The sequence below is a fragment of the Puma concolor genome, chromosome D3 (genome assembly GCF_028749965.1).
Source record: "Puma concolor isolate L17-30 chromosome D3, mPumCon1.1.hap2, whole genome shotgun sequence".
Lineage (NCBI taxonomy): Eukaryota > Metazoa > Chordata > Mammalia > Carnivora > Felidae > Puma > Puma concolor.
The window spans coordinates 6561927-6587814 of NC_141678.1; the positions used below are offsets into that span (position 1 = coordinate 6561927).

At 39.1% G+C, this 25888-nt stretch overlaps 1 protein-coding gene across 5 annotated transcripts in view; it reads left to right on the forward strand.

Moving 5' to 3' along the window:
- SBNO1 (strawberry notch homolog 1) overlaps nucleotides 1-25888 on the forward strand; it is a 58802-nt gene that overhangs the window by 14035 nt on the left and 18879 nt on the right. For 4 of the 5 annotated variants that reach the window (XM_086681524.1, XM_086681522.1, XM_086681520.1 and 1 more), the window contains 20 exons: nucleotides 1278-1378; nucleotides 5455-5551; nucleotides 7870-8030; nucleotides 9010-9143; nucleotides 9342-9432; nucleotides 10904-11065; nucleotides 11942-12077; nucleotides 12158-12263; nucleotides 12399-12552; nucleotides 13531-13713; nucleotides 14231-14328; nucleotides 15426-15577; nucleotides 17544-17741; nucleotides 18137-18304; nucleotides 18413-18588; nucleotides 19057-19188; nucleotides 21277-21412; nucleotides 22582-22694; nucleotides 22786-22857; nucleotides 23362-23461. In XM_086681524.1, coding sequence (XP_086537650.1) covers nucleotides 1278-1378; nucleotides 5455-5551; nucleotides 7870-8030; nucleotides 9010-9143; nucleotides 9342-9432; nucleotides 10904-11065; nucleotides 11942-12077; nucleotides 12158-12263; nucleotides 12399-12552; nucleotides 13531-13713; nucleotides 14231-14328; nucleotides 15426-15577; nucleotides 17544-17741; nucleotides 18137-18304; nucleotides 18413-18588; nucleotides 19057-19188; nucleotides 21277-21412; nucleotides 22582-22694; nucleotides 22786-22857; nucleotides 23362-23461 — 2670 coding nt within the window. The remainder of the gene's footprint in view (nucleotides 1-1277; nucleotides 1379-5454; nucleotides 5552-7869; nucleotides 8031-9009; nucleotides 9144-9341; nucleotides 9433-10903; nucleotides 11066-11941; nucleotides 12078-12157; nucleotides 12264-12398; nucleotides 12553-13530; nucleotides 13714-14230; nucleotides 14329-15425; nucleotides 15578-17543; nucleotides 17742-18136; nucleotides 18305-18412; nucleotides 18589-19056; nucleotides 19189-21276; nucleotides 21413-22581; nucleotides 22695-22785; nucleotides 22858-23361; nucleotides 23462-25888) is intronic. The other variant, XM_086681523.1, reaches the window with a different exon arrangement.

The following is a 25888-nucleotide window of genomic DNA, read 5'->3' on the forward strand; positions in this document are numbered from 1 at the left end:
GTCCTCATAATGTAAAGAAGACTGTGTTATTGTGAGGGAAGTTCAGAAAGCAAAACAAAACAGGATAGGTTTGGAGCTGATCCAGTAATACTTAGTAAGTACAGTAACATCTACCACATCCAGTGGAGTAATTTTAAAAAGACAAAAGAGTACAAATCAAGGCCATCTTTGTGTGGAAGCCTGAGAAACCGTCAGACTAGACCAGGGCTGAAAAAGAAACATGTAAGTGAATGCCGAAGATAAGCATACTTTTGTGTTGTAGCAGAGGATCATCTTTTTACTAAAGGGGAAGAACAATAAAAGTATGCAACTGCAAAGAGCAAGATTTTGCATGTTCCTCCCTCACTTAGCTACGGGTGTTGCGCCTTTTGGAGCCATGAGCTCTTTGGGTCTCTGGGTTCTGAGTCCGCTTCTGTAACTCTGTGAACTGTTCACTGGCTCTCCCACAGTTACGTTAAACAGATAAATCCGTTATCTCTGTTCTGACCTCCTTATTTTGTTAACACTTTGTTATTTTGGAGTCCCAAGTGACAGGCCTCCAAACACTCCCTATCTTTTGGTAGAATAGATCAGATCCGGTCAGTGCTCCTGGTGTGATTGTCACACTGTGGTCTCAAGGATCCCAGGTACCTGAAGCGAGCACTTCAGGGATGTAGGCTGGTTACGGGGCTCTAGACTCCTCAGTCAAGAAGTTCTCCTTGGCCTAGTACTCAAATTGAAGGATTCAGTTCTCTTGCTGTGTGTAAAAAGAGTTTGCAAACCACTGGTATAGAAGAAGAAAAAATTCATTGTTCGGATCTTTGAGGAGAGGAGGAATGTAGAATTTCCAAATTTTTTTCTTTTTTCCTTCCAAGAAAGAATTATTTTGCCTTGAAAGCAAGTATCATCAACTCAGGTGAGATTGATTCTGTCTTGGTGATAATACCAAGTTTTGTGGGGTTTTTTGATGAACCAAGTGAAGTGTCCTAAAGTAATGCTAGCTTTTGGTGTTTGTGTTGAAAGAAACTATCAAATATTCTGATTAAGGTATCTTTTTGATAGTTTTCAAGTTTCCTGTACACGCATATCCGTTTAAGGTAACTTGTTTTCTAAGGTTAATTCTTATCTCCACGATAACACATTGCCTTGCATGTTTTTATTCTTATGCTTAATTTAAGGTAGTGATAAGCAGATCGGTATTTTTTCATTTGTGAAGTGGGTAAACTACTGAGTTTTTAAAAAACTGTTGGAAAAGAAATTCAGAAATTGTTCTAAAATGTAATGACTCTCCCCCTCAGCTGATGTAAGCAATGGTACAGTAAAGAAGGAGTCTTCTAATAAAGAAGTAGCAAGAATATGGATAAACGACATGAAAATGAGGAGTTTTTCCCCAACCATGGTGAGTTTTAACAGCTGTATCTGTATTGTGTTATGGAAGTACACTTGGCTAAAAGTACTCTAAAACAACCCTCAGAAAACTTTTTTGGGGTGAAGGGGGGCTACTCAACTGCATAAACTAATGAGTAAGCATTAAATCTCACTGAAGTAAACTAACATACTGACCAAGGTGATAATAACTTGCGTATTTGATAGGGTGTAGTATTACACGCGGTACTCACATCCTTTTTGTGTGGATCTCATCTGGTAGACAGAGACAATGTGAGTTAACCAAAAGTGTTTGATAACTGTCCATTTTAGGATTGAACTTGCATGTATAGCTAGTTCTGAGCTGTCAGATCATGTAATGTTCTAGTTACAAGTAATCTTTTTCCTTATAGTTTGGAAATGTTGTATGTTTTGGGTTAATTAATTCTGTACATTTATTTCATTGCTGTGTATAACACTGCATGTGTGTGGTGGGTTTGTACAAGAGGTATACTACATGGTTCCCCCTTCCATAATCACACAATTTGACAAGCACATGGTGTAAGTAGTAATAGAAGGTACAGCAAAAAGTACATTGGACAGTCACAATTAGGGTTATGACTTTGGAGGAAGAGGAGGTCTCCCTGGACTCACATGGCCTGAGAAGATTTCATTTTGTGGCAGAGATATAATGGAGATTGGGTGTTGAGTTTGGAGAGACTGTAGGAGGGCATTTTAGGAAGGGAGCTAATGCACTGGTACAGAGGAGACGGCTATATGTTTAGGTGACCGTAAGCCATGAGGAAGTTCGAATAGTTGGATTTGGCACTTTGGAGGGTTCTGAGTTGAGTTTGAAAGATTTGGACTTGGTGCAGCACCAGTCAGGGCCACTGGAAGTGGAGGATCCTGTTAGTGACTCAGGATGGGTTGGTGGGGGGAAGACCCTTTGGTTAAGTACTCCAGAAGGAAGTATTAGAAATTAAACTTGGGGGACTACAAAGAGAGTGATTGGAACAAGGTGAGAGGGAAGAAAAAAAGGAAAACATGTAACAATACCAGAGGATTGCTAAGACTTGGGGACGGAATAAGGAACTGGAGACACAGCGCAGCCGTCTGTGCCCGAGGTTTTGAACAGGGACTAGGAGAGTGAATGCTGGCCGGACCCAGTTTACTTAATAGTTGTGTGCCAGCAACTTACATGGAAGTTGATTTTTAGAAAATACAATTGCGTTTTTCTTTTTTTAATTTGTTTTAAGTTTATTTTTGAGAGAGAGAGAACCAGCCAGGGATGGGCAGAGAATGGGGGACAGAAGATCCCAAGCAGACTCTGTTCTGACAGCAGACAGCCCCGTGCATGGCTCAAACTCATGAACCATGAGATCATGACAACCCAAGTCTGACACTTAACCAACTGAGCCACCTAGGTACCCTGAGATTGCGTTTTTCTTTAAAAAATGTATGTAGTACTCAGGTTCCCAGTTCAGCTTATGTTTGCCCATAATATGCCAGAAGTTCTTTGTTGTCCTTGCAGTTAAGAAACCTCTAACAGGGAGTGCCTGGGTGGCTTCAGCTCAGGTCATGATCTCTCGATTCGTGAGTTCAAGCCCTGCATGGGGCTCTCTGCACAGAGCACGCTTCAGATACTCTGTCTCCTTCTCTCTCTGCCCCTCCCCCGCTCGTGCTTTTTCTCTCTCTCTCAAAAATAAATATTAAAAAAAAAAGAGGGGCACCTGGGTGGCTCAGTTGGTTGAGCATCCAGCTTTGGCTCAGGTCATGATCCCACAGTTTGTGGGTTCAAGCTCCACGTCGGGCTCTGTGCTGACAGCGTGGAGCTTGCTTGGATTCTCTCTCTCTCTCTCTCTCTCTCTCTCTCTCTCTCTCTCTCTGCCCCATCCTACTCATTCTCTCCCTCCCTCCGTCCCTCCCTCTCTCTCTCTCCCTCAAAACCAATAAACTTTAAAAAAAAAAAAAAAAAAGAAAGAAAGAAATATCTAACGGGCGCCTGACTGGCTCAGTCAGTGGAGCATGTGACTCTTGATCTTGAGGTCTTGAGTTCTGGCCCCACGTTGGGCATAGAGCTTACTTTAAAAAAAAAAAATCTGTATCTCTAGCAGAGATCACAAACTGGTAGACTGTGGACCAAAGCCAGTTGACCAAATGTGTTTTGTTGGGTGGGACTCCACAGTATTTTGAAAAAAATTGAATTTGTTGCTACCACATAAAAATCCTCTGATTTCCAGGTTCTCCTGAAAAACAGGAGTACCTGACGACCGTGGGCCCACATTCCCACCTGAACAGGCTTCTGGCTGAGTAGGAACGTGGACTTTGTGTGTTGGGTGGGCGTTCCGCAGGTACCACAGTCTCCCCACTCCCCCTCATTTATCTCCTTGACCTGAAGCTTGGGGACCCTCAGTTGCCTTTTTATTGGCTTTGAAATTTACCTGTGTGTCCCTGGATTTTGTGACCAGACAGTAGACCAGCTTATCTTCCAGTTAACACTCTCGGTGATTTTTTTTTTTTTTTTTTTTTTTTTTTAATTCAGGTAAGGGAAGATAAGATAGAGGGAGGGGGAAGGAGGCTGGTCATTTAGCATAGTATGCATTTTTTTTTTTCAATGTTTTGTGTTTTATTTATTTTTGAGAGAGAGAGCATGAGTGGGGGAGGAGCTGAGAGAGGAGGACAGGATCTGAAGCGGGCTCTGCACTGACAGCAGAGAGCCCGATATGGGGCTTGAACTCATGAACTGGGAGATCATGACCTGAAGTCGGAAGCCCAACCCACTGAGCTCCCCAGGTCCCCTAGTCTTATTTGATAACATGGGGAAAGGGCTGAAGGTGGGATGGGGAAGACACAGAATTTAAGTGATTTAAGCAAGGCCACACAAATTAACAGCAGAATGAGGATTTGTATGTGTTTCCTTGCCAGCCCCACTTTGTCTCCGGTTTCTCAAATTGAGTTTTATTTTGGCATACTTTCTAAGAACATTCGGAACTTTTTTGGATTTTTTTCCTAAGGATTCCATGGATTGATGTTGATTGGATGTTTATCTACCATCTCCCTCTTCCTTCCCACTTTTATTGAGCATCTGTTTGCCATCATAACTCCAGACAAAATAAAAAGAAATCGAAGAGCCTGCCCTTACCTTTCAAAGTTTTGTTATCCTTGACGTTGCCTGTAGGCCCTGACTGGCTTCTCTCTCTCTCTTTTTTTTTTTCCCCCTCCTTTTCTGGATATACTGGATTTCACAGATTTTTCTCTATAGTCTTTCTTGAACAAGCACATTAATAAATATCTTTGGTGTTGGTTTACTTGTAGTGAAAAGAGGCTTGTTCAGGGGCTTTCTATTCCCCTATTTCTCCCTACCGCTCCTCCTTTAAGATTCTGTGAAGAAAAAAAGGAACATGTGATTGGTAACCATTCGCACAAGTTGTCTAGGACAGTCTGGCTTTATTCTAGTTTTCCTGGTGTACTTAACTAATAGCTCCCCATTTCATTTTCACGTGTGCCAAGGATTAGAGAGTAAGTGATATGGCTTTCTTATATGTGATTGTTGTGTTTGTGGAGACACAGATGTCTGAAGTAAATGCTCCGTCCTTCAGAAGAACCTTTAAATCCAGAGTTTTCTGGGGTTTTAGTTTCAATGTCCGAGGGAGAGAAGACAGGTGACGTGAAGGTTCACTAAAATGAGGGTGGGTGTGTGGCTTCAGTGGTTTCTGCCATTGATGTTGTAGGATGAGCTGCTGGGGCTCATCCACCTTCCTTCCTAAGCCTTTTGGTCCTTCTCTTCCTGGAACTGACAAGGACTGAGGTTAGAAAGAGTTCTGGGCATTGGGGAGGGTGGCAGGCAAAGGGGAAAGTAGTTTGACAGGTAGTGACTGGAAGGAAGGTGGAGCCCTGAGGTGACCCAGCAGTGTGTCAGAGCTGAGAGTAGGGCATGGATTATCTTTGCTCATCAGAGAAGCACGGAAGAACCAAAGTATGATCCAGCTTTGAGGGAACATAGAAGAGGAATGTCATGTTTCCAAGACTGAAGATTGCTAGTATTCCTACAGAGGAGTTTTCCTGTGTGTTGGCTGGACCTCCAGTCTCTGATCATGCTCTATGTTACAGAAGGTCCCTGTTGTGAAAGAGGAAGATGAACCAGAGGAGGAAGATGAAGAAGAAATGGGTCATGCAGAAACCTACGCAGAATATATGCCAATAAAATGTATGTCTTTGGGATTTGTCAAAATGATGAAAGACTTTTGGGTTCCTCTTGAACTTAAGTAACTTTCCCACACATGTTATTACCTATTAGGATCTATCAATATTGGGTACCTTGGAATTTGACAAGTGTGAGCCTTATAATCTGTTTTAAACTATTACAGGTTTTAAAATATCTAGGTGAAAATTTTACTGGTGTATTTTTTCCTACAGAAAGTTAAAACTGTTTTGGGTTGAAGTCCTTTAAAACTAAGAGTAAAAAAGCTTGGGCTTTATTTTGTTTCAAGTTAATTTTGCTCATGTCAGCAGCAGGTATAAAATCATAGTGAATTATAGAGGCGTAAGTCTGTACCTTAGCTTTATATACTTTATGCAAACAAAAGCACGGGAATCTTAAAAATATAATGTGCTATTTATTTCAGTAGTGTACATTAACATTTCTCCCTTTTTGCCGTAACAACCATGTTTTATTTTTTTAGTGACCACTATACTATGTCAAACTGAAAATTAATAGTTTTTAACTTTAGTAGAAAAATGTTCACTTTGGGTGGCTCAGTTGGTTAAATGCCCGACTCTTGATTTAGGCTCACTCAGGTCACGATCTCATGATTGTGCATTTGAGCCCAGTGGGGCTTCAGTTCGGCATGGAGCTTGCTTGAGATTCTCCCTCTCCCCACCTCCCTCCTGCCTCGAGCATGTACTCCCTCCCTCTCAAAAAAAAACAAATGTTCACTCTCGTTATATGGTGGTGATAAGATGGAAAAAACATACACATGGCTAGAATCTTTTATGTACTCTGAGTTTCTATAAAAAGCCACTAATATTACCACTTGAACTAAAAAATCTGTTTACCAACTGTGTATGGACTTCAAGCTCCCATAATTTTCTGGCCATTTAAAAAGAAATTATTTATTTTTAATGTTTATTTTTGAGAGAGAGCGTGCATGCATGTGAGTGGGAGAGGAGAAGGTGCAGAAAGAGAGAGGAATAGAGAATCCAAAGCGGGCTGCACACTGACAGCAGAGTGCTGGATGTGTGGGGCCTTGAACCCATGAACCATGAAATCATGACCTGAGCCGACATTGGACGCTCAACCTACTGAGCCACCCAGGTGTCTCTATTTATTTATTTAAGTTTATTTATGTATTTTGAGAGAGCGAGCCAGGGAAGGACAGGGAGAGAGGGAACCCCCAAGCAGGTCCATGGTGTTAGTACAGAACCCGACTCGGGACTTAATGTCATAAACTGTGAGAACTGAAACCTGAGCTGAAACCCAAGAGTCAGACACCTAATTGACTGAGTCACCCAGGTGCCCCTAAAATGAACTTTAGAAGTAAAAGAAAAACAATTTTTTTAATTAAATTTTATTTTTTAATTTAAATCCAAGTTAGTGAACATACAGTAAAAATAATTGTTTTTTGACGAACTTTAAAGAGCACTTGGCTTGCTCAGCTGGTAGAACATGTAGCTTTTGATTTCAGAGTTGTAAGTTCAAGCCCCACGTGGATGTGGAAGCTACTTAAAAATAATACATACACATCTACTTACATACCTGTATACGTTTTTAAACTACGAACTTCAGGTTGTGGTATCCGAAATGGGTAGTTTCCCCCTCCCACCCATAATAGTTCATAAAAGGATTGAGAGTTTATCCATGGCCCTTGAAACCAAAGTCAGCAAACTAAATTTGGACTTTTGCTTGTTTTTATAAAGTTTTATTGGAACATAACCATGCGCGTGAGTTTATTTATTGGCTATGGCTGCTTTTACATTGCTACCATACCGATGTTCAGTAACACCAGATACTCTGCAAAGCTGGAAATATTTATTGTCTGACTATATATAGAAAAGGTTTGCTGACCTCTGTTTAAAGCTATTCACATAATGCATTTTGGGGAATTAGTTGCTGTTTAATTTTATGGCCAAGATTTCCATTAAAATCCCTTTCAAAATAAAATTACATTCCAAACTTTTGTTTCACTGATGCAAGGGAATGATTCATTCAAATAAATTCCCAAATCTAGGATTGTGTTTGTTGCTGTTGGAGAACCTGGTGGTATGAACCAAGTCCATATTTTTCTAGACTTTTTTAATCAGCGGGTCTTTATTTAAAGCATGAGTATTTGATAAATAGGTCCTTTTAGTCAAATTTAAATAGTAATTTACCACCCATCAATGCCTTTATAGAATCCTGAAGTGTATAGTTACTTATTTACTTTTACTTTTTCTATGATAGGAAAAATATGGCAATATCATATAATAAAACTGGAAGTGTTATTACCTAGAAAAATTAAAATGAAGTTTTTTAAATTTTTCGTTCAGTAAAAATTGGCCTACGTCATCCAGATGCTGTAGTGGAAACTAGTTCTTTATCCAGTGTTACTCCTCCTGATGTTTGGTACAAAACATCCATTTCTGAAGAAACCATTGATAATGGCTGGTTATCAGCGTTACAGCTTGAGGCAATTACTTATGCAGCGCAGGTAAGCAATAATATTTCGTAGCTACATACAATATTTATCTTTGAATCCTGGTCCATATAATACAGTTGTTTTAATGCAAAGGTTACGTTTTCCTTGCATGAAAAACTTGTGAATGTGATTTTTATAGAAGTTTCACGTGTCTGATAATTAAAGAGGTAGCATGGATTCAGGAGGTGCGTGTTTCTGCTAGAAATGACAAATGTTACAGCCTTTTTGGAATGTGTATTAAAATTAAAAATACATATATCTTAAGGCGCCTGGCTGGCTCAGTCATGCAACTTTTGATCTTGGAGTCATGCAACTCTTGATCTCAGGGTCACGAGTTCAAGCCCCACGTTGGGCGCAGAGCTTGCTTGAAAAAATAACATATGTCCTTTGACCTAACAAGTGTATTATTGGAAGTCTATTCGACAGAACTATTAGATTGAGAACATATATATTAAGGAGATGGATAGATGGGTGGTTGACTTTGTTTTTGTGTTTGGTGGATGACTATTTGTTGCAGCTTTTTTAACTTTGGTGGTAGAATGCTGGAAAAGACTTAAAAGCCCATACCCTTGTGGGTGTTTGAATAAACTGTGGTATTAGTGTATGGGTATGGTACTGTCTTTTAAAACCATGAATTAGAGTTATGCTAGTTGTCTTGAGAGGGTTTCTGTCGTACTCCATTTCTGTAAAATAAGTAATGGCCAAACAGCTAACCATCCCCCATGTTTATGTGTGATTAAAAGTTTGTATTTGACTCTGCAAGCATTGAAACAGGTATGGGAGAATGCTCACCAGTTTGTTGACTTCAGTTACCTGGTGCATGTGAGTGTGGCAAGAAACAATACTTAGTAAATATAAAGAAAGTATTCATACTAAGCCAAAGTGTATGTCATTTGTATACGCATAAATCACATTAATATTTTCCTGTTTAAAAGACTGATGGCTGAGGTATTTGAAGGAGTAGATTAATTATCAACTTTCTCTTTTTTAGCAACATGAAACATTCCTACCTAATGGAGATCGTGCTGGCTTCTTAATAGGTGATGGTGCTGGTGTAGGAAAAGGAAGGACGATAGCAGGAATCATCTATGAAAATTATTTGTTGAGTAGAAAAAGAGCATTATGGTAAGTAAGTGCCAAAGACTGTGTAAGCTTTCTTTTGTGAATAATTACTTACGCATGTGAGATGGGTTTTATTACTGAGTAGGTGTATTTTTTAAGTGTCGAGGCCTGGTTTTATTTATCCTGAGTACTGCTAGATTGATGGAATTTGCATTTAATTTGTGTGTGTGTGTTTTTTTTCTTTTCTTTTTTATGTGGCAGGTTCAGTGTTTCAAATGACTTGAAGTATGATGCTGAAAGAGATTTGAGGGATATTGGAGCAAAAAACATTTTGGTTCATTCATTAAATAAGGTATGAAAGTTTTCTATTCAGTCATTCAGTAAATATTGATTCATCTGTGAGATTGGAATAATAACAGGTTCTACTTTGTAGAGTTACAAAGTTCAAGTGAGTTATTTTACAGAAAGCATTAGTTGAGGGCTAGCCATTCTCATTGGGTTGTGGATTACTGTATGTCAGCTACTGTGCCAGGTACGGTTGGGTGGTGACAAACAAAATAGGCCTTGTCTCTGTCGTTACGGGGTTTATTCTCAGTCTTCAGTGTTGGTCTTTGTTTCTGAGGTGACTTTATATGCTGAAGCTCACAACTGTGTGTAGAAGGGTGCACTGTAGTAAAGCTGTGTGGACAGGTAGTGTGCCCATCACAGCACATAGGGAATTGTTGACTTTTGGAGACTGATTTGGAGATTTGTCTGGTAGATTTGTGTATCTGTACCTGCGTTTATGTAAGAACAATACTGTCAAGTGGAAGAAAATGTGGGTAGGTATCTAAAGCAGTATAATGTGATAAGAATCTTCATGTTCATTTAGCAAACCCTTCCTGACCTCCTCCTGTGCACCAACTGCTGGAGTTACCAGGGTGGAATAGACAGACCTGGTTCCTGCAGGTGCCTCCCCGTTAGCCTTTTGAAAATAAGTAAGGACAAGCATTCCATGTGGCCCTAAGTTGGTTCAGTGTTGCCTTGCTCATCATCGGCTTTTCGAGGGGGGGTATGACTGAGTGGATTGGTGGTGCTGGTTCTTGAATTGATAACCGACAGCTCAAACTAAAAAACTGACTGGCATAGCTCGTTATATATGACACAGGACTGACAGTGACTTGGCATATAGCAAGTGCACAGTAAATATTTGTAAAATGAATATCGTGACTTCTTTCTTAGAGGGGAGCTTGGTTTATAATAACTAATGCTTTCGGCTTTTTGTTTTGTTTTTGAGAGAGGGAGTAGGGGAGGGACAGGGAGAGAGGAGAGAATCTTAGGCAGGCTCTACATCCAGCACAGAGCCCCATGCGGGGCTTGATCCCATGGTGGCGAAATCATGACATGAATTGAAATCCAGAGTAGGATGTTTAACTGACTTAGCCACCCAGGAGCCCCTGTAATCTTTTGTTGTTGTTGTTGATAGAAGTTTTTTGAGGAGGGCCTGGGTGGCTCCCTGCTGGGTGTGGAGCCTGCTTAGGAGAGTCTTTTCCTCTCCCTCTGCCCCTCCCCTGCCAGCACTCTCTCAAAAAAAAAAAAGATTTTTGAGACTTTGATGAAAACTGGATCCTTATGTCATGAAGTTATGTGTGTGTGTACGTACATACATACAATGGTACGTGTGTGTGTATACGTATGTAGAAGAAATTTTGTGTATGGTCTTAGGGGTCCTTTGACTTCCCTAAAACCCATGATAGACTCACCAGTTTCCTGCTATAGAAGCTTAGGTAAGATAAATGTTTCAGAGAAAAAAGTATATTTATAACTTCTTTTTTCTTTTTTAGTTTAAATATGGAAAAATTTCTTCCAAACATAACGGGAGCGTGAAAAAGGGTGTTATTTTTGCTACCTATTCTTCCCTTATTGGTGAAAGTCAGTCTGGTGGTAAATACAAAACTAGATTAAAACAACTTCTGCATTGGTGTGGTGATGACTTTGATGGAGTGGTATCCTTTTCAATAAATGTTTTTATGTTTTTTAATGACACAAAAGTGCATGTGAGAATAAACCTTTGGAAAACTACATCCTTAGGTTAACTGCAGTTGCTGGGATGAGAGCTTTTAGGATAGCTCAGCATCCAAGGGGTCAGAAAGTTGATTCTGTTTTGTAGCTGCCATATAGGAGGCCAGTATGTAAGCTCCTGGTTTAGGGAAATGTTAAGAGGTGTGGGACGTGATGAATGCTATATTCCTCTTTTTGGGGATTCACGGTGCATATTGATATAGTAAAGCACCTGAGACGACTAAGGGGAAAAAACTGAACTTAGTGATGTTCAAACCTGTTTACCCATGGCAAACCTTTTGCTGTCCTGCATGAGGAATGCCAGTTTTTAAAATGCTCATTAAGTTAGTTACCAATTGTACTTCTACTTAGAGAATTTGCCAAAATTGTGTGGTGGACCTTTCTTGCCAGGGTGGATCCTTTCCTCCATTCTAATCAAGAATTAAATATCAGGTTAATAGAAATACCCAAATCAGAGGTTGCCTCTGAGACTTGAAAGGGAGGGGTTACGTCAAAGAGGGGCACGTAGAGGGCTTCATTTATGTTTGTGATCTTAAAAAGAATCTGAGGCAAGTAAGGTAAAATGTTACAGGTTTTACAAAGCTGTATGATGGGTATGTTGGTATTATTTTAAAAAGTTAATGCTCAGGGGCTTATTATCCGTGGCAGCTCTCCCTTCCTGATTATCTTGAACTTGGCCCACTCCTCTACCACAGAAATTTGGGATGTTCCCCAAGACCTTAAGGAAATAAAAGTTAAGGCTTCTTTAAAGATTAGAAATACTTGCTACTGTGATATGTTCCTTAATTCACTCTGTACAGATAGTCTTTGACGAATGCCATAAAGCAAAAAACTTATGTCCTGTTGGTTCTTCGAAGCCAACCAAGACAGGCTTGGCAGTTTTAGAGCTTCAGAACAAATTGCCAAAGGCCAGAGTTGTTTATGCTAGTGCCACTGGTGAGTTGTTATTTTATTTGAAAGATACATGTGTGAGTTATTTATTCAGCTATAACATGTTTTGTTTTGGGATTTTTCAGGTGCTTCTGAACCACGAAACATGGCCTATATGAACCGTCTTGGAATATGGGGTGAGGGAACTCCATTTAGAGAATTCAGTGATTTTATCCAAGCAGTAGAACGGAGGTAAGGTAGTTTACGGTATACACTATTTGTTCTCAGTTGCAGTTTAAAAGAGGTGTTACTGCTAAAACCTTTTCCACTTATATTAAAGCCCTACTATATTTAATGATAGTTACTGTGTGTTTTAATTTTATTCAGAGGTGTTGGTGCCATGGAAATAGTTGCTATGGATATGAAACTTAGAGGAATGTACATTGCTCGACAGCTGAGCTTTACTGGAGTGACCTTCAAAATTGAGGAAGTTCTTCTTTCTCAGAGCTATGTGAAAATGTATAACAAAGCAGTCAAGCTGGTGAGAAGTTATTTCTTAATTCCTAGTATTTTTAATGTCTGTCAGCCCACAAGAGTATATTTTGCTGTAAAACAACAGATAAATCACCAGATCCTTACTTTCCTAATTTTCTAAGCTTTCTCTTTGTTAAAGTAATTTATTAGGAGAAAAAAGCTATTGGGGAGCCTGGGTAGTTCAGTCGGTTGAGTGTCTGACTCTTGATTTCGGCTCAGGTCATGATTCCAGGGTCATGAGATCGAGCCCCGCATCAGGGTCTATGCTGGGTGTGGAGCCTGCTTAAGATTCTTTCTCTCCCACTCTGCCTCTCTTCACCGCTTGTGCACGTGCACTTTCTCTCTTTCAAGTAAATATAAATAAGTAAAACAACATAAAAAAGCTATTTACAATGGGGTGTCTGGCTGGCTCAGTCGAAGAGCATGTGACTTGATCTTCAGGGTTATGAGTTCGAGCCACATTTAGTGTAGAGATCACTTAAATGCATAAACTTTTTAAAAAGCCATTTATTTAAGTCGCATAGTTTTAAAATTACAGTGTAACTATTCCCTAAAATGACTGTAGTTGCTAAGAAGAGTTTCGAGGCAACTGTGAACATCCTGAAAAACATTCGTTTAGAGCTTCCCAAGCTACTGAAGTTGGTTTATTAAATTAATGTTAAGTAGTCTTGCACCTGACATTATTTTGCTTGAATCGGTCATTTTTAAAAAATGTTTATTTTTGAGAGAGAGAGAAAGTACACGAGCGGGGGTGGGGTGGGGGGGAGGCAGAAAGGGAGACAGAGAGAATCCCAAGCAGGCTCCATGCTGTGCACGTAGAGCCTGAGGCGGGGCTCGAACTCCAAAACGGTGAGATCATGACCCGAGCCAAAATCAGGAGTCGGACGCTTAACTGAATGAGGCACCCAGGTGCCCCGAATCAGTGATTTTTAAATAATGCACACTTACAGATGAAATATCTAAAATGTTGATTGTGTGTCTTCAGTGGGTCATTGCCAGAGAGCGATTTCAGCAAGCTGCAGATCTGATTGATGCTGAGCAACGCATGAAGAAATCCATGTGGGGTCAGTTCTGGTCTGCTCACCAGAGATTTTTCAAATACTTGTGTATAGCATCCAAAGTTAAAAGGGTTGTGCAACTAGCTCGAGAAGAAATCAAGAATGGAAAAGTAAGTTGAAGAACACATTAATAGATTTATTCTTTGGTTGTGTTTTCTAGTCTTGTGTGTTCAGGCTTTCTGCTTGGAAAGCCTGCTCTTTCTGAGAGTTGTAAAAGTATTAATGTAGTCAGACTTTAAAATACACATTTCTTTAAAGAATTTAGATAGCTGAAAAGAGTATAAAGAAATAAACCACTATAATTTGGCCATTCATAGATATAACTACTGATGACATGTGGGTATTTATTGCCATACAGTTTTTTCTTTTCAGCAAAATATAGATATACTTGAAGTCCAAAGAACTGAGGCAGGGGCTTTAATTATGTCCACTGCTGTAATCCTATTTCCTAGCTAAGTTTTTTACACATAGTAGCATGCCTCAGATATATACAGAATAAATAAATGAGCACGTATGTACAATAATGGGTCATTCTTGTTTGAAATCCTTTTTCTTAACTAAATATGTAAAATACATCTTAAGAAACCACATGCGTGGTATTATTTATAATTCTGTTTTTCTCTCCAGTGTGTCGTAATTGGTCTGCAGTCAACAGGAGAAGCTAGAACATTAGAAGCTTTGGAGGAGGGTGGAGGAGAATTGAATGATTTTGTTTCAACTGCCAAGTAATGTTTTTGGTTTTAAGTTTTTATTTAGATTAGTTTTAAGTGTTCGCATTTCCTGGAGGCAAAAGTTTTGATTCATCCTTAACATCATTAAAGTTTTTCTGATCTTAGTTTTTGCAGTTCTGTGCGATCCATGACAGTATATCCTTTGGAAAACAACATACGAATGCTCAGTTGTTAAGCATTTTGACAATATTGTGCCCAGTATTTGAACTAATGGAAGGGTATGATTTTTGTCTTGTAGATCTTGGAAATGTGTGACAGCTTGGATTAGTTTCTGTTTTAGTTTCAGCTTTGTGTGTTTGAAGTTACCATTATCCACACGAACAATAAGTAGAGTTTGCCCTAGTTTAGTAATCTGTGTATAAAAATTGCACGCAATCATGGGATATTCAAAAAGAGTTTTAAAAAGAAGTTTTTAGACATCGTTTCTCAGTTTATTTGCCTACCCTAGCCATGTTAACTGTGGTAGTAAAATTAGCAAAGTAACCTTTGCCCCACCTATCTTTTGCCTCAGGCGATATATTCAAGTGGTTCCTTTTAAGGTGGATATAATCCAAAACTGCTTCTAAAAACAAAACATGCACCTACTAATCTGTTGTCTTTTGTACTTATGTGCCTATTACTATGTTGTTTAATATGGTAGGAGCTAGTCACGGGTGCCTATCAATGGCTAGTCCAAATTGAGATACGCTGTGAATGTAAACACAGGAGATTTCATTCAAAGACTTAAAGTATATGTTTTACATCTCACTGATTGCATTTTGAAATGATACATTGATATATAATAGTAGAATATGTCCTGAAATGTATTATTAAAAAACGTTTGTCTAGTTTTCTTTTACTTTTTAATGTAGTTACTAGAAGATGTAAAAATTGCATATTTGGCTTGGCCTGAACTTTATTTCAGTTAGCGATGACCTACAATATTAAAGTTATTTCAGCTGGATTATCACTGTTTTGTAAAACTGAACAAAGTATACAGTATTTACTTTTTAGGAAATGTATTTTAAAAATATATTCAGTAAGACTTTATATATAATAAACTATTTGGCAAACTGAACCACTAATTGTCACTTTTTTTCTCCTATAAACAGAGGAGTGTTGCAGTCACTAATTGAAAAACACTTCCCTGCTCCAGATCGAAAAAAACTGTATAGTTTGTTAGGAATTGATTTGACAGCTCCAAGTAACAATAGTTCACCAAGAGATAGTCCTTGTAAAGAAAATAAAGTGAAGAAGCGGAAAGGTGGGTTTTTTTTCTTTAAATGATGTTGAAAATAGTGTAAATTTGAGCATTTCGAAGCAGCTATATTTTGGAATTGAGCTGCCTTCCTTAAATTGGCATGTAGTTGTATATTTTCACTGTTGCCTATGTAGTTTTGAACACACAAGTAACTCCCTGTTTTAAATTAGGACTTGAACAATTTGGTGCTAGGCACTATATTAAGCACTGGCCATACATTGTTTCATTTAACCCACAAGGGATCCATATGAAAATAGGTCTTGCTTTTTGTTTTCTAGACAGAGGACACTAAGGCACAGAAAGATTAAGAGGTTAAGGAATCTTCCCAGGTTCACATAGCTAGTGGGCAATACACAGCAAAATCTGGGCCTTGCTATTGTTATAGCTGCATATGCATACACACATATGGTGTTTTTACAGTCTTTAAAGAGTCATTTGTTAATTTATTATTTTTAAGAATACACTCTGTGCTTACTAGACATTTTATAATATGCAAACTTCAGCTTGTGTTTAGATGCTTAGTAAGATGTTTGGCTTTCAGAAGTTAACTTCTTGGGCACCTAGGGGGCTTAGTCGGTTAAGTATCTGACTTCAGCTCAGGTCATGATGTTACCATTCGTGAATTCGAGCCCCGCATTGGGCTCTTTGCTGACAGCTCAGAGCCTGGAGCCTGCTTTGGATTCTGTGTCTCCCTCTGTCTGCCCCTCCCCTGCTCATGCTCTGTCTCTCTTTCTCTCTCTCTCAAAAATAAACATTAAGAAACAAAAGTTAACTTCACAGGCTTTCTCTAGGACAGTGATAACTTCCATTGGAATGTCTGTGATGCTGTGTATTCTAAACACAGTGGCTGATACTTGAGCCTTAATTTTTTTTATCTGTTGTAAGTACATGTTTTTCACATTTTTTAAGTTTATTTTGAAAGAGAAAGCACGCGAGCTGGTGAAGGGCAGGGAGGGTGGAGAGAGAATCCCAAGCAGGGCTCAAACCCACGACTCTAGGATCATGACCTGAGCCAAAATCAAGAGTCAGACACTTAACTGACTGAGCCACCCAAGTGCCCCTACATTTTTAATATGCTTGAAAGTGGGTTGGTTATTATAATTGAGAACATTTTTTTATGGTAGTGGCACAAAAAGTAATGCTGTGTTTTAGAATCAGTGGCCTCTTAAATGGTCGCGTGGTCGTTTCCCTTTGCTGAGTTATGTTCTTACCATATATATCATTAATATGTGAACTTTTAATGGTTTGTTCCAGATCTCTTTTCTGAATATTCAGTAAAATAATTCAAATCAGCACCTTGTTTGATTTCTAAAATGGTGTGTTACAGATTTTTTTTTAAGTATTCCATAAGTTATTTTTTTAAGGTATTTTATTTTTTAAGTACTCTATAAACCTATAATTATTAGGTCTGTTCTCTCAACCTGATATGCAGTTGGATTGTGTGAAAATGCCAGAGATTCTGTTTTGTGTCTGTTGTCCTGAATTTGTTTTGAAACATATATTTAAAGGCAGTCTTGGATATGTATTGACATGTTTCATTTCTTCTTAATAACTAAACTTAACCTGATTTCTTATGGGAGTCTAAAAGGTTAACACTTATGAATTTTATGTACTTAAGGAAATGTTTTTCTTCTGTTTTCTCCTGTGATTTAAAAACTTTTTTTTCTAATGTTTATTCATTTTTGAGAGACAGAGCACGAGTGAGTGAGGGAGGGGCACACACAGAGAGAGATACAGAATCTGAAGCAGTTTCCAGGCTCTGAGCTGTCAGCATAGAGTCTGACGTGGGGCTTAAACTCACGAACCATGAGATCATGACCTGAGCCGAAGTTGGATGCTTACCCGACTGAGCCACCTAGGCGTCCCCTCTGTGTTTCTCATTTGAATAGCTCATGAGTTAAATGTAATTTTTTGGATATTTAGAATAGTGTGTTTGGGCTGACTGTCTTGTTTGGGGGTTTGACGGTAGGTGAAGAAATAACCCGAGAAGCCAAAAAAGCACGAAAAGTAGGTGGCCTTACTGGTAGCAGTTCTGATGACAGTGGGAGTGAATCTGACGCGTCTGACCATGAAGAAAGTGACTATGAGAGCTCAAAAAACATGAGTTCCGGAGACGATGATGACTTCAACCCGTTCAGAGATGAGTCTAGTGAGGATGACGAAGACGGTAAGTGTGTCGGTTAAATATAAACTAAAGGATACTTATCTCTGTGTCTGAAATGGGATATATATATATATATATGTTTTTGTTTTTTTTTTTTGCCCCCTGTGCAGTACAAATCATCGCACAGATTCTCATCTTTGCTTGGTGGACAACTCCCAAGCTTGTTTGTCTTTTGGTAGTTTATCTCATTTATGGGAGATGGTGGCCTCCGTTTTGTGTAGTGCTTTTTAACCTCAAACTCTGGCATTGTACCTTATGGTGTGTTGGATGTATTACTGGACCAGTGTAGCTGGTGACAATTATAAGTTACCAGTTAATACAGAAAATTCAAGTGTTACTGCCTTTGAAGATTCTGCTTCGTTCACAAATGATTTGACACATCTCTTCTTAACTTTCAGATCCCTGGTTAATCAGGAAAGATCACAAGAAAAACAAAGATAAAAAAAAAAAGAAAAGTATAGATCCAGATTCTATTCAAAGTGCCTTATTAGCATCAGGTCTTGGATCAAAACGACCTAGTTTTTCATCTACGCCAGTAATTTTGCCTGCTCCTAACAGTGCACCAGGTATCTTAAGAGGAAGCTTGCTTTGTCCTTGAAATGTACTTTTTAAACAAAACATATTTAAACTTTGTACTGATTTTTTTTTTTTCTTACCAAATGTGCCTTATCTAGCCAACAGTAACACCAACAGTAACAGTAGCCTTATAACAAGTCAGGATGCTGTGGAAAGAGCCCAGCAGATGAAGAAAGACCTACTTGATAAACTAGAAAAATTAGCTGAAGACCTCCCTCCTAATACCCTGGATGAACTTATTGATGAACTTGGTGGCCCTGAGAATGTTGCTGAGGTGAATATGACTCGATCAGGGCTGTGTCTCTCCTTGGTCTTTTTTTTGTGTTCCTTTTGTCCACTTCCAAAATGCTGAGGAATGAGTGCTATTTTGGATATCATAATAATGTGTCTAATTTTCTCTTAGATCTTAGAACCTTGTTCTGTATTTGTCTTCCTAGAGTCAGTGAATTCTTATCCTTAGTGTCTGGTGTTTACCCAACACTGATCTGTTACTGCACCTGTCATGCAGCCTTTGTGATCATTGCCCCACATCTGCTTTCTCTGCTGGAATCTGAACTTCTCCAAACCAGAGATTGTATTGCAGTGTTCTCTCCCCCAGGGTGCCTGTGCGGCCCAGGCTGCACAGTACATACTGGCTTCATCATCCCCTTCTGTCCCCCACCACGTTTCTCTAATGAAGGAGTCCTGGGTGTCCTGCGTCTTAATCAGGTAACTTAATTGTAAGGACACTTTGGTTTTTCAGATGACTGGCCGCAAAGGGAGGGTTGTAAGCAATGATGATGGAAGCATATCTTATGAGTCAAGATCTGAACTTGATGTCCCTGTGGAAATACTAAATATTACAGAAAAACAAAGATTTATGGATGGAGATAAGGTATGTTTTTCTGGGATGCTTTTCAATGAAAAGAACAATGCCCATATGTTAAAATTAATGTTTAGGGTTTTTGTTTGGTTTTGTTTTTTCTTTTAAAAGAAACTACATGGGGCGCCTGGGTGGCGCAGTCGGTTAAGCGTCCGACTTCAGCCAGGTCGCGATCTCGCGGTCCGTGAGTTCGAGCCCCGCGTCGGGCTCTGGGCTGATGGCTCAGAGCCTGGAGCCTGTTTCCGATTCTGTGTCTCCCTCTCTCTCTGCCCCTCGCCCGTTCATGCTCTGTCTCTCTCTGTCCCAAAAATAAATATAAAAACGTTGAAAAAAAAATTAAAAAAAAAAAAAAAGAAACTACATGTTGTGGGGGTGGTTCAGTTGGTTAAGCTTCTGACTCTTAATGTCAGCTCAGGTCATCGTCAGAGGGTTGTGGGATTGAGCCCCGTGTTGGGCTGCCAGGATGAACTTTCTTGGGATTCTCTCTCTTCCCTCTGTCTTTGCCCCCTCCCTCCACTTCTCTCTCTCTCAAAATAAATAAACTTTAAAAATAAATAAAAGAAATTGCGTTGAATGTTGTTATTATTCTGTATTTTTTAGTAATTGCACATACTGCACATTTTACATTTTCATTATTTTCTCACAAATTGGATGTAGTAAGTATTTTCTATTGTGCACAAAATTAAATGTGGATCTTAATAACTTTGGAGACTTTCTACATTTTTAATCAGAATATGAAAATACTGAGTTCTCACAGGTCATCTTAATGACTTCACATCTAATGCTACTCTCCAGTGTCAGTCTAATTTTGAGTCTAAAAACACACTTAAGCACACACAGATTCCTGATGGTCTTTGGTTTTGCTGATTCTTACTGCTGTGCCGTGTCATATTAGGGTGATTCTTCTGAATGACGTTTAGATTGGCTTGCATACCTCACCATTGTGGAGACAGACCTTGGTTGCCTCCAGAGGCTGTTTGTATAGCCTCTTACTGTTAAGTAACCATCAGTCAATTTTGAGATTCTCAGACTAGTTCTTCCCCATTTAGTTGGAATTAACCATAAGCATTTGCTGATGAGATTGCTAAAAAATAGGAGTGCCACTTAAACTTAATTCCTTAATTTAAAAGGTAGAATAAAATCTTAAATCTTTACTCACATTTTTCTTTATATTTCAGTGAGTTTTTCTGCCTTTGCAAATGAAATAATTGAGGATAGTTACCATTATCAAAGTCTTCTGGAAATACATTTATGTACTTTAAAAATTTATTTATTTTGAGGGAGAGCACGCATGAACAGGGGAGGGGAAGAGAGCCGGAGAAGGAGACTCATAAGCAGGCTGTCTGCTGTCAGCATGGAGCCCTTCGTGGGGCTCAGTCTCACAACCATGAGATCATGACCTGAACCAATATCAAGAGTCGGATGCTTAACTAACTGAACTGACTGAGCCACCCAGGTGCCCCTTATAAGTATATTTAAAAGCTCATGCTACATATTTTAAAGATTGTAGGAAGAGGTATTACCAGTTGTGCTATGTACTTTGTTTCATGAATTTTTGCCCATGTGCATTGGGAGTTGTATTAGTTGGAATTAGTTTTAGCTGTTAAATGACAGAAAATCCAAAATCATACTGATTTAAACAAGGTAGAAGGTAATTTCTCCCATGTACAAGTTTGAGTATGTAGACCAGGGCCATTAAAGCTCCTTGAAGACTATGCCTCTTCTGTCTTATTCCTTTAATATGTGGGCCTCCATTTTCAAGTTACCTATTTTAGATTCAGTCATAATACCTTTACATTTCATCTAGCAGAGAGGAGAAAAAAGAAGGGCACGTTCTTGACTTTGAAGGACATTACTTAGATGTTCGTATCACCTACAGCCTACTGGAGTATGCCCACAATTAGCTGCACTGCAAAGTGAGAAATACAATCTTGATTCTGGGCAGCCGTGTACCTGCCTAATTTGGGGTTCCATAATTGAAGAAGGAGGGGAGGATAGGTATTGGTGGACCACTAGTACTCTAAGAAATTTACTTAGGGTACGGGCCTACTTGTCTTTGTGCAAAGGTGATTATTTTTTCCCCCCTTACATTTAACACAGAATATTGCTATCATCTCAGAAGCTGCCAGCTCGGGTATTTCATTACAAGCAGATCGGAGAGCTAAAAATCAAAGGCGACGGGTTCACATGACTTTGGAATTACCCTGGAGTGCTGATAGAGCAATTCAGCAGTTCGGTAAGTTCCTACATTGAATATCACTTAATAGATAGCTAGGGATCATTGGGGAAATGTGGACATATCAAAACCTATATTTAATGTCAGATATCTTAAAGCATGACGTATGTGTAATTTTGGAGTGGATTTTGTATTGCATATACCTAAAAATCTAGAATACGTGAATTCATTTCTTACCTGTTGTGAGAAATGTAAAAGAACTGTGTTGGATTTCTTGGGGGTTTCTGGCATTATATCTAAGAATAAGGTTCCTTGGGAATATCTTCATTATAGATCTTCAGGATGTATGTGGTCTCTGTCAGAGCACCTGCCACCTCATGTCCTTTTCAGCCCTCAGTGGCTTTACTGAAGGCATATTACTCCTCCCTTGCCCTACACATTCATGTCCCTGTGACTTGATGATTTAAAAAATAAAGGGGCGCCTGGGTGGCACAGTCGGTTAAGCGTCCGACTTCAGCCAGGTCACGATCTCGCGGTCCGTGAGTTCGAGCCCCGCGTCGGGCTCTGGGCTGCTGGCTCAGAGCCTGGAGCCTGTTTCCGATTCTGTGTCTCCCTCTCTCTCTGCCCCTCCCCCGTTCATGCTCTGTCTCTCTCTGTCCCAAAAAAATAAATAAACATTAAAAAAAAAAAAAATTTAAAAAATAAGAATTTTGGAAGAACCCAGAGTGACTTTGCTTCAGAAACATTGTGGTTAACCCCAAGTGGGGCAGCAGTAATAATATGTTTATCATTGGACAGTTCTGTGGCAGTTTCTGTCCTTTTGGAAGGGGGGAGTAGTGCTCTGAATATGGATGTTGTTCAAGCGAGTGTTTTCTGTTTTGTGCCTTTTGGAGAGTCACAGTAATTGTTACTTTTTTTTTAAATATTTACTTATTTTGAGAAAGAGACTGTATGAGTCGGAGAGGGACAGAGAGGGAGGGAGTGAGAATTCCAGGAAGGTTCTACAGTATCAGTGCTGAGCCCGACATGGGGCTCAATCTCATGAATCGTGAGATCGTGACTTGAGTTGGAAGCTTAAACAACTGAGCCACCGAGGTGCCCCAAATGTTACATTCTTCAGTTTTTCCCTTAAAAGTTTCCAGATACCAGCTTAGTGTTAAAATGCTAGAAATCGATCTCAGAATACTTTGTGTATAGGGAACACATCAGTATTTTTAATGTCTTTACAGGACGGACTCATAGATCAAACCAAGTCACTGCTCCCGAATATGTGTTTCTGATTTCTGAATTGGCAGGAGAGCAAAGATTTGCTTCTATTGTTGCTAAAAGACTTGAGAGTTTGGTAAGTTTTTGAAGTTGTATAGTTGTGTGTAAGAGATGGTGAAAGTTAACCTGTCTTCTGTGCCTTGATTGGAAACTTTCTGTTTTGATAGGGAGCGCTTACACATGGTGACAGAAGAGCAACAGAATCTAGAGATCTGAGCAGGTTCAATTTTGATAATAAGGTACATTTCAGCTTTCAGTATCTCTGAAAATTTGTGGTAGTGTCTAGTTCTCTGGTGAACAAAAAGGGGAAGTGGTTACTGTTTAAAACTTAAAACCGCCTCCTCTTATGTTTTTGCTGTAAAATGATAGCATCCTGTAAGACACAGATTTTCCCATATCAGACCTTTGGTGATCAACTCTGCAGTGTAATCGTATTTTCATCCTTATTAGGAAATAGGAATATAATAAATACTTGTGAATGAATCAAATGTGAATTTAAAGGAAGTTATTTATTGGACATCTGCTTTCTGCTATTGTGTGAACTAGCATATATATATATGTATACACATATATATATATATACACACACGCACACATATATATGTATATACATATATATAAAGTCCTGTCATTTTTGAATCTTTGGTACCATACATAATAGTTTTTATAGCATTCAGCTGGTCATGTGATTGAAGTGTAGCAAGTGCTGGACTTGCTTGGTTGACTTTTGTTTTTTATTGCAGTATGGAAGAAACGCTTTAGAAATTGTCATGAAATCTATTGTCAACCTGGATTCTCCTATGGTATCACCACCTCCGGACTATCCTGGAGAATTCTTTAAAGGTAACTTTTAAAAATAATTACTCAGGGGTGCCTGGATGACTTAGTCAGCTAAGCGTCCAACTTTGGCTCAGAACATGATCTCACAGTTGATGAGTTGAAGCCCCACATGAGGCTCCATGCTGGAAATGCAGAGCCTGCTTGGCAGTCTTGCTGTCCCCTCACTGTCTTCCCCTCCCCCATTCACACTTTCTCCCACTCAAATAAACTTTAAAAAATAAAAGTAATCACAATAGAGGAAAACAAGTACAAGGTAGGCACTAAAACTTATTCTGACATGCGCTGTTGTTTTACATTTTCTTTGGATGTAAATTGTATAAAATTTAGAAATTAAAGGTTAACAGACACCTAAGTTGACTTCTTACAATCAGATTATTAAATTTCATTTATATGAGGTATTTTTTGCCATTGGCAGTTTATTGCATGTTAATACTAGATTAATAGAGGAAAGTGGATTTGTTACGTTAATTTAAAATGACTATGCCAGGTAGCTTTTAAATTTTCATTTTAGAAAGTGCCTAGGTAAATAATCTGTGGAAGTTGGTACAGGATGTACATAAAACAAAATTAACCATGTATTAATAGTTGTTAAAACTGGATCATGGGTTATGTGTATCTGGTTCATAGAGTAATTCTTTTTATATTTCTATACGTTTGAAATTTGCATATTAAAAAAAAGCCCCAGGTAGTGCTATAGAAATTCTTTTGACCTGTCTTGCAAATCTGTAGAATACATTTTCCCCATGAATGTAAGTAGTCTAGATGATTTTGATTTTTGATGATTTATTTTATAATTCAGAAAGTTATGAAAATACTTTGGAGGGGGTGCCTCGATGGCACAGTCGGTTAAGCGTACGACTCTTGATCTTGGCTCAAGTCATGATCTCATGGTTTGTGAGTTTGAGCTCCACATTGGACTCTGTGCTGATGGTGTGGAGCCTGCTCAGAATTCTCTCTCCTTCTCTCTGCCCCTCCCCCGCTAGTGTACACTCTCTTTCTCTCTCTCAAAATAAATAAGCCTTTTTTTTTTAACGTTTATTTTTGAGGGAGAGAGAGAGTGTGTGCAAATGGGGGAGGGAAAGAAAGAGCGGGAGACACAGAATCTGAAGCAGGCTCCAGGCTCTGAGCTGTCAGTACAAAGCCTGATGCAGGGCTCGAACCCATGAGCCATGAGATCATGACCTGAGCCGAAGTCAGATGTTTAACCAACTGAGCCACCCAGGCACCCCTCAAAATAAATAAATCTTAAGAGAAAAGAAAATATTTTGGCAAATATGTAGATGTAGGGTATTTGAAACATTATTGTAGAGTTAGAATTTTTCACTAGAAAGTCCTTTCCAGTTGAACCAGTATTGGTTCATTATTTAGTATTGGTAACAAGCTATATTGACATACTGGCAAGGACGCTTATAATCACTGGTGGCATTTAACAAAGCAAAAACTACAGGGGCACCTGGGTGGCTCAGTTTATTGAGCCTCCGTCTCTTGATTTTAGTTCAGATCATGGTCCCAGAGTTGTGGGATCGAGCCCTGCATCAGGCTCCTCGCTGGGTGTGGAGCCTATTTAAGATTCTGTCTCTCCTTTTGCCTTTCTCCATCTCGTGCTGCCTCTCTCTCAAAAAAAGAAAAAAAAAAAACCCAAAGCAAAGAACCAATTAATTCTTTTCCTCTTTCTCTTTTTTCTTCCTGTTTTTTTATTGTTTGTTCTTTGTTGTTGTGTTTAAAATGAGTCCCTCATTTGTTTCTTTTTTTTTTTTTTTCATTACATGTTACTTGGGACACCTGGATGGCTCAGTTGATAAAGTATGCAACTCCTGATCTCCGGGTTGTGTGTTCAAGTCCCACGCTGGGTGTGATTACTTAAAAATAAAATCTTGAAAAAAATAAGTAAATGACATGTTACTCACAAGCAATGAAAAAAGTCAAAGTATATAATGAAGAACCAGTACTCTCCCCTTAATCCCCCCCTTTCTCATCTGCTGAGGTCACAAGTGTTGACAGTCTGAACAAGGACCGCCTTCTACATCTTTTCTCCTTGTTTGTCTAAACACAGGGCTTTTTTTTTTTAATGTTGTTGATATCACGTACAGTGTACTTTTCTCATTTAATAACATAGACCCCTCTTAAAACTCAGTAGCTATAGCACTAACATTTTTTTAATATTTATTTATTTTTGAGACAGGGAGAGACAGAGCGTGAACAGGGGAGGGTCAGAGAGAGGGAGACACAGACTCTGAAACAGGCTCCAGGCTCTGAGCTGTCAGCACAGAACCCGACGCGGGGCTCGAACTCACAGACGGCGAGATCATGACCCGAGCCGAAGTCGGCCACTTAACTGACTGAGCCATCCAGGCGCCCCTAACATTTTTTTTTTTTTTAATTTTTTCTTTCTGTTAAATTTTATTTATTTGTTTTGAGAGAGACAGAGAT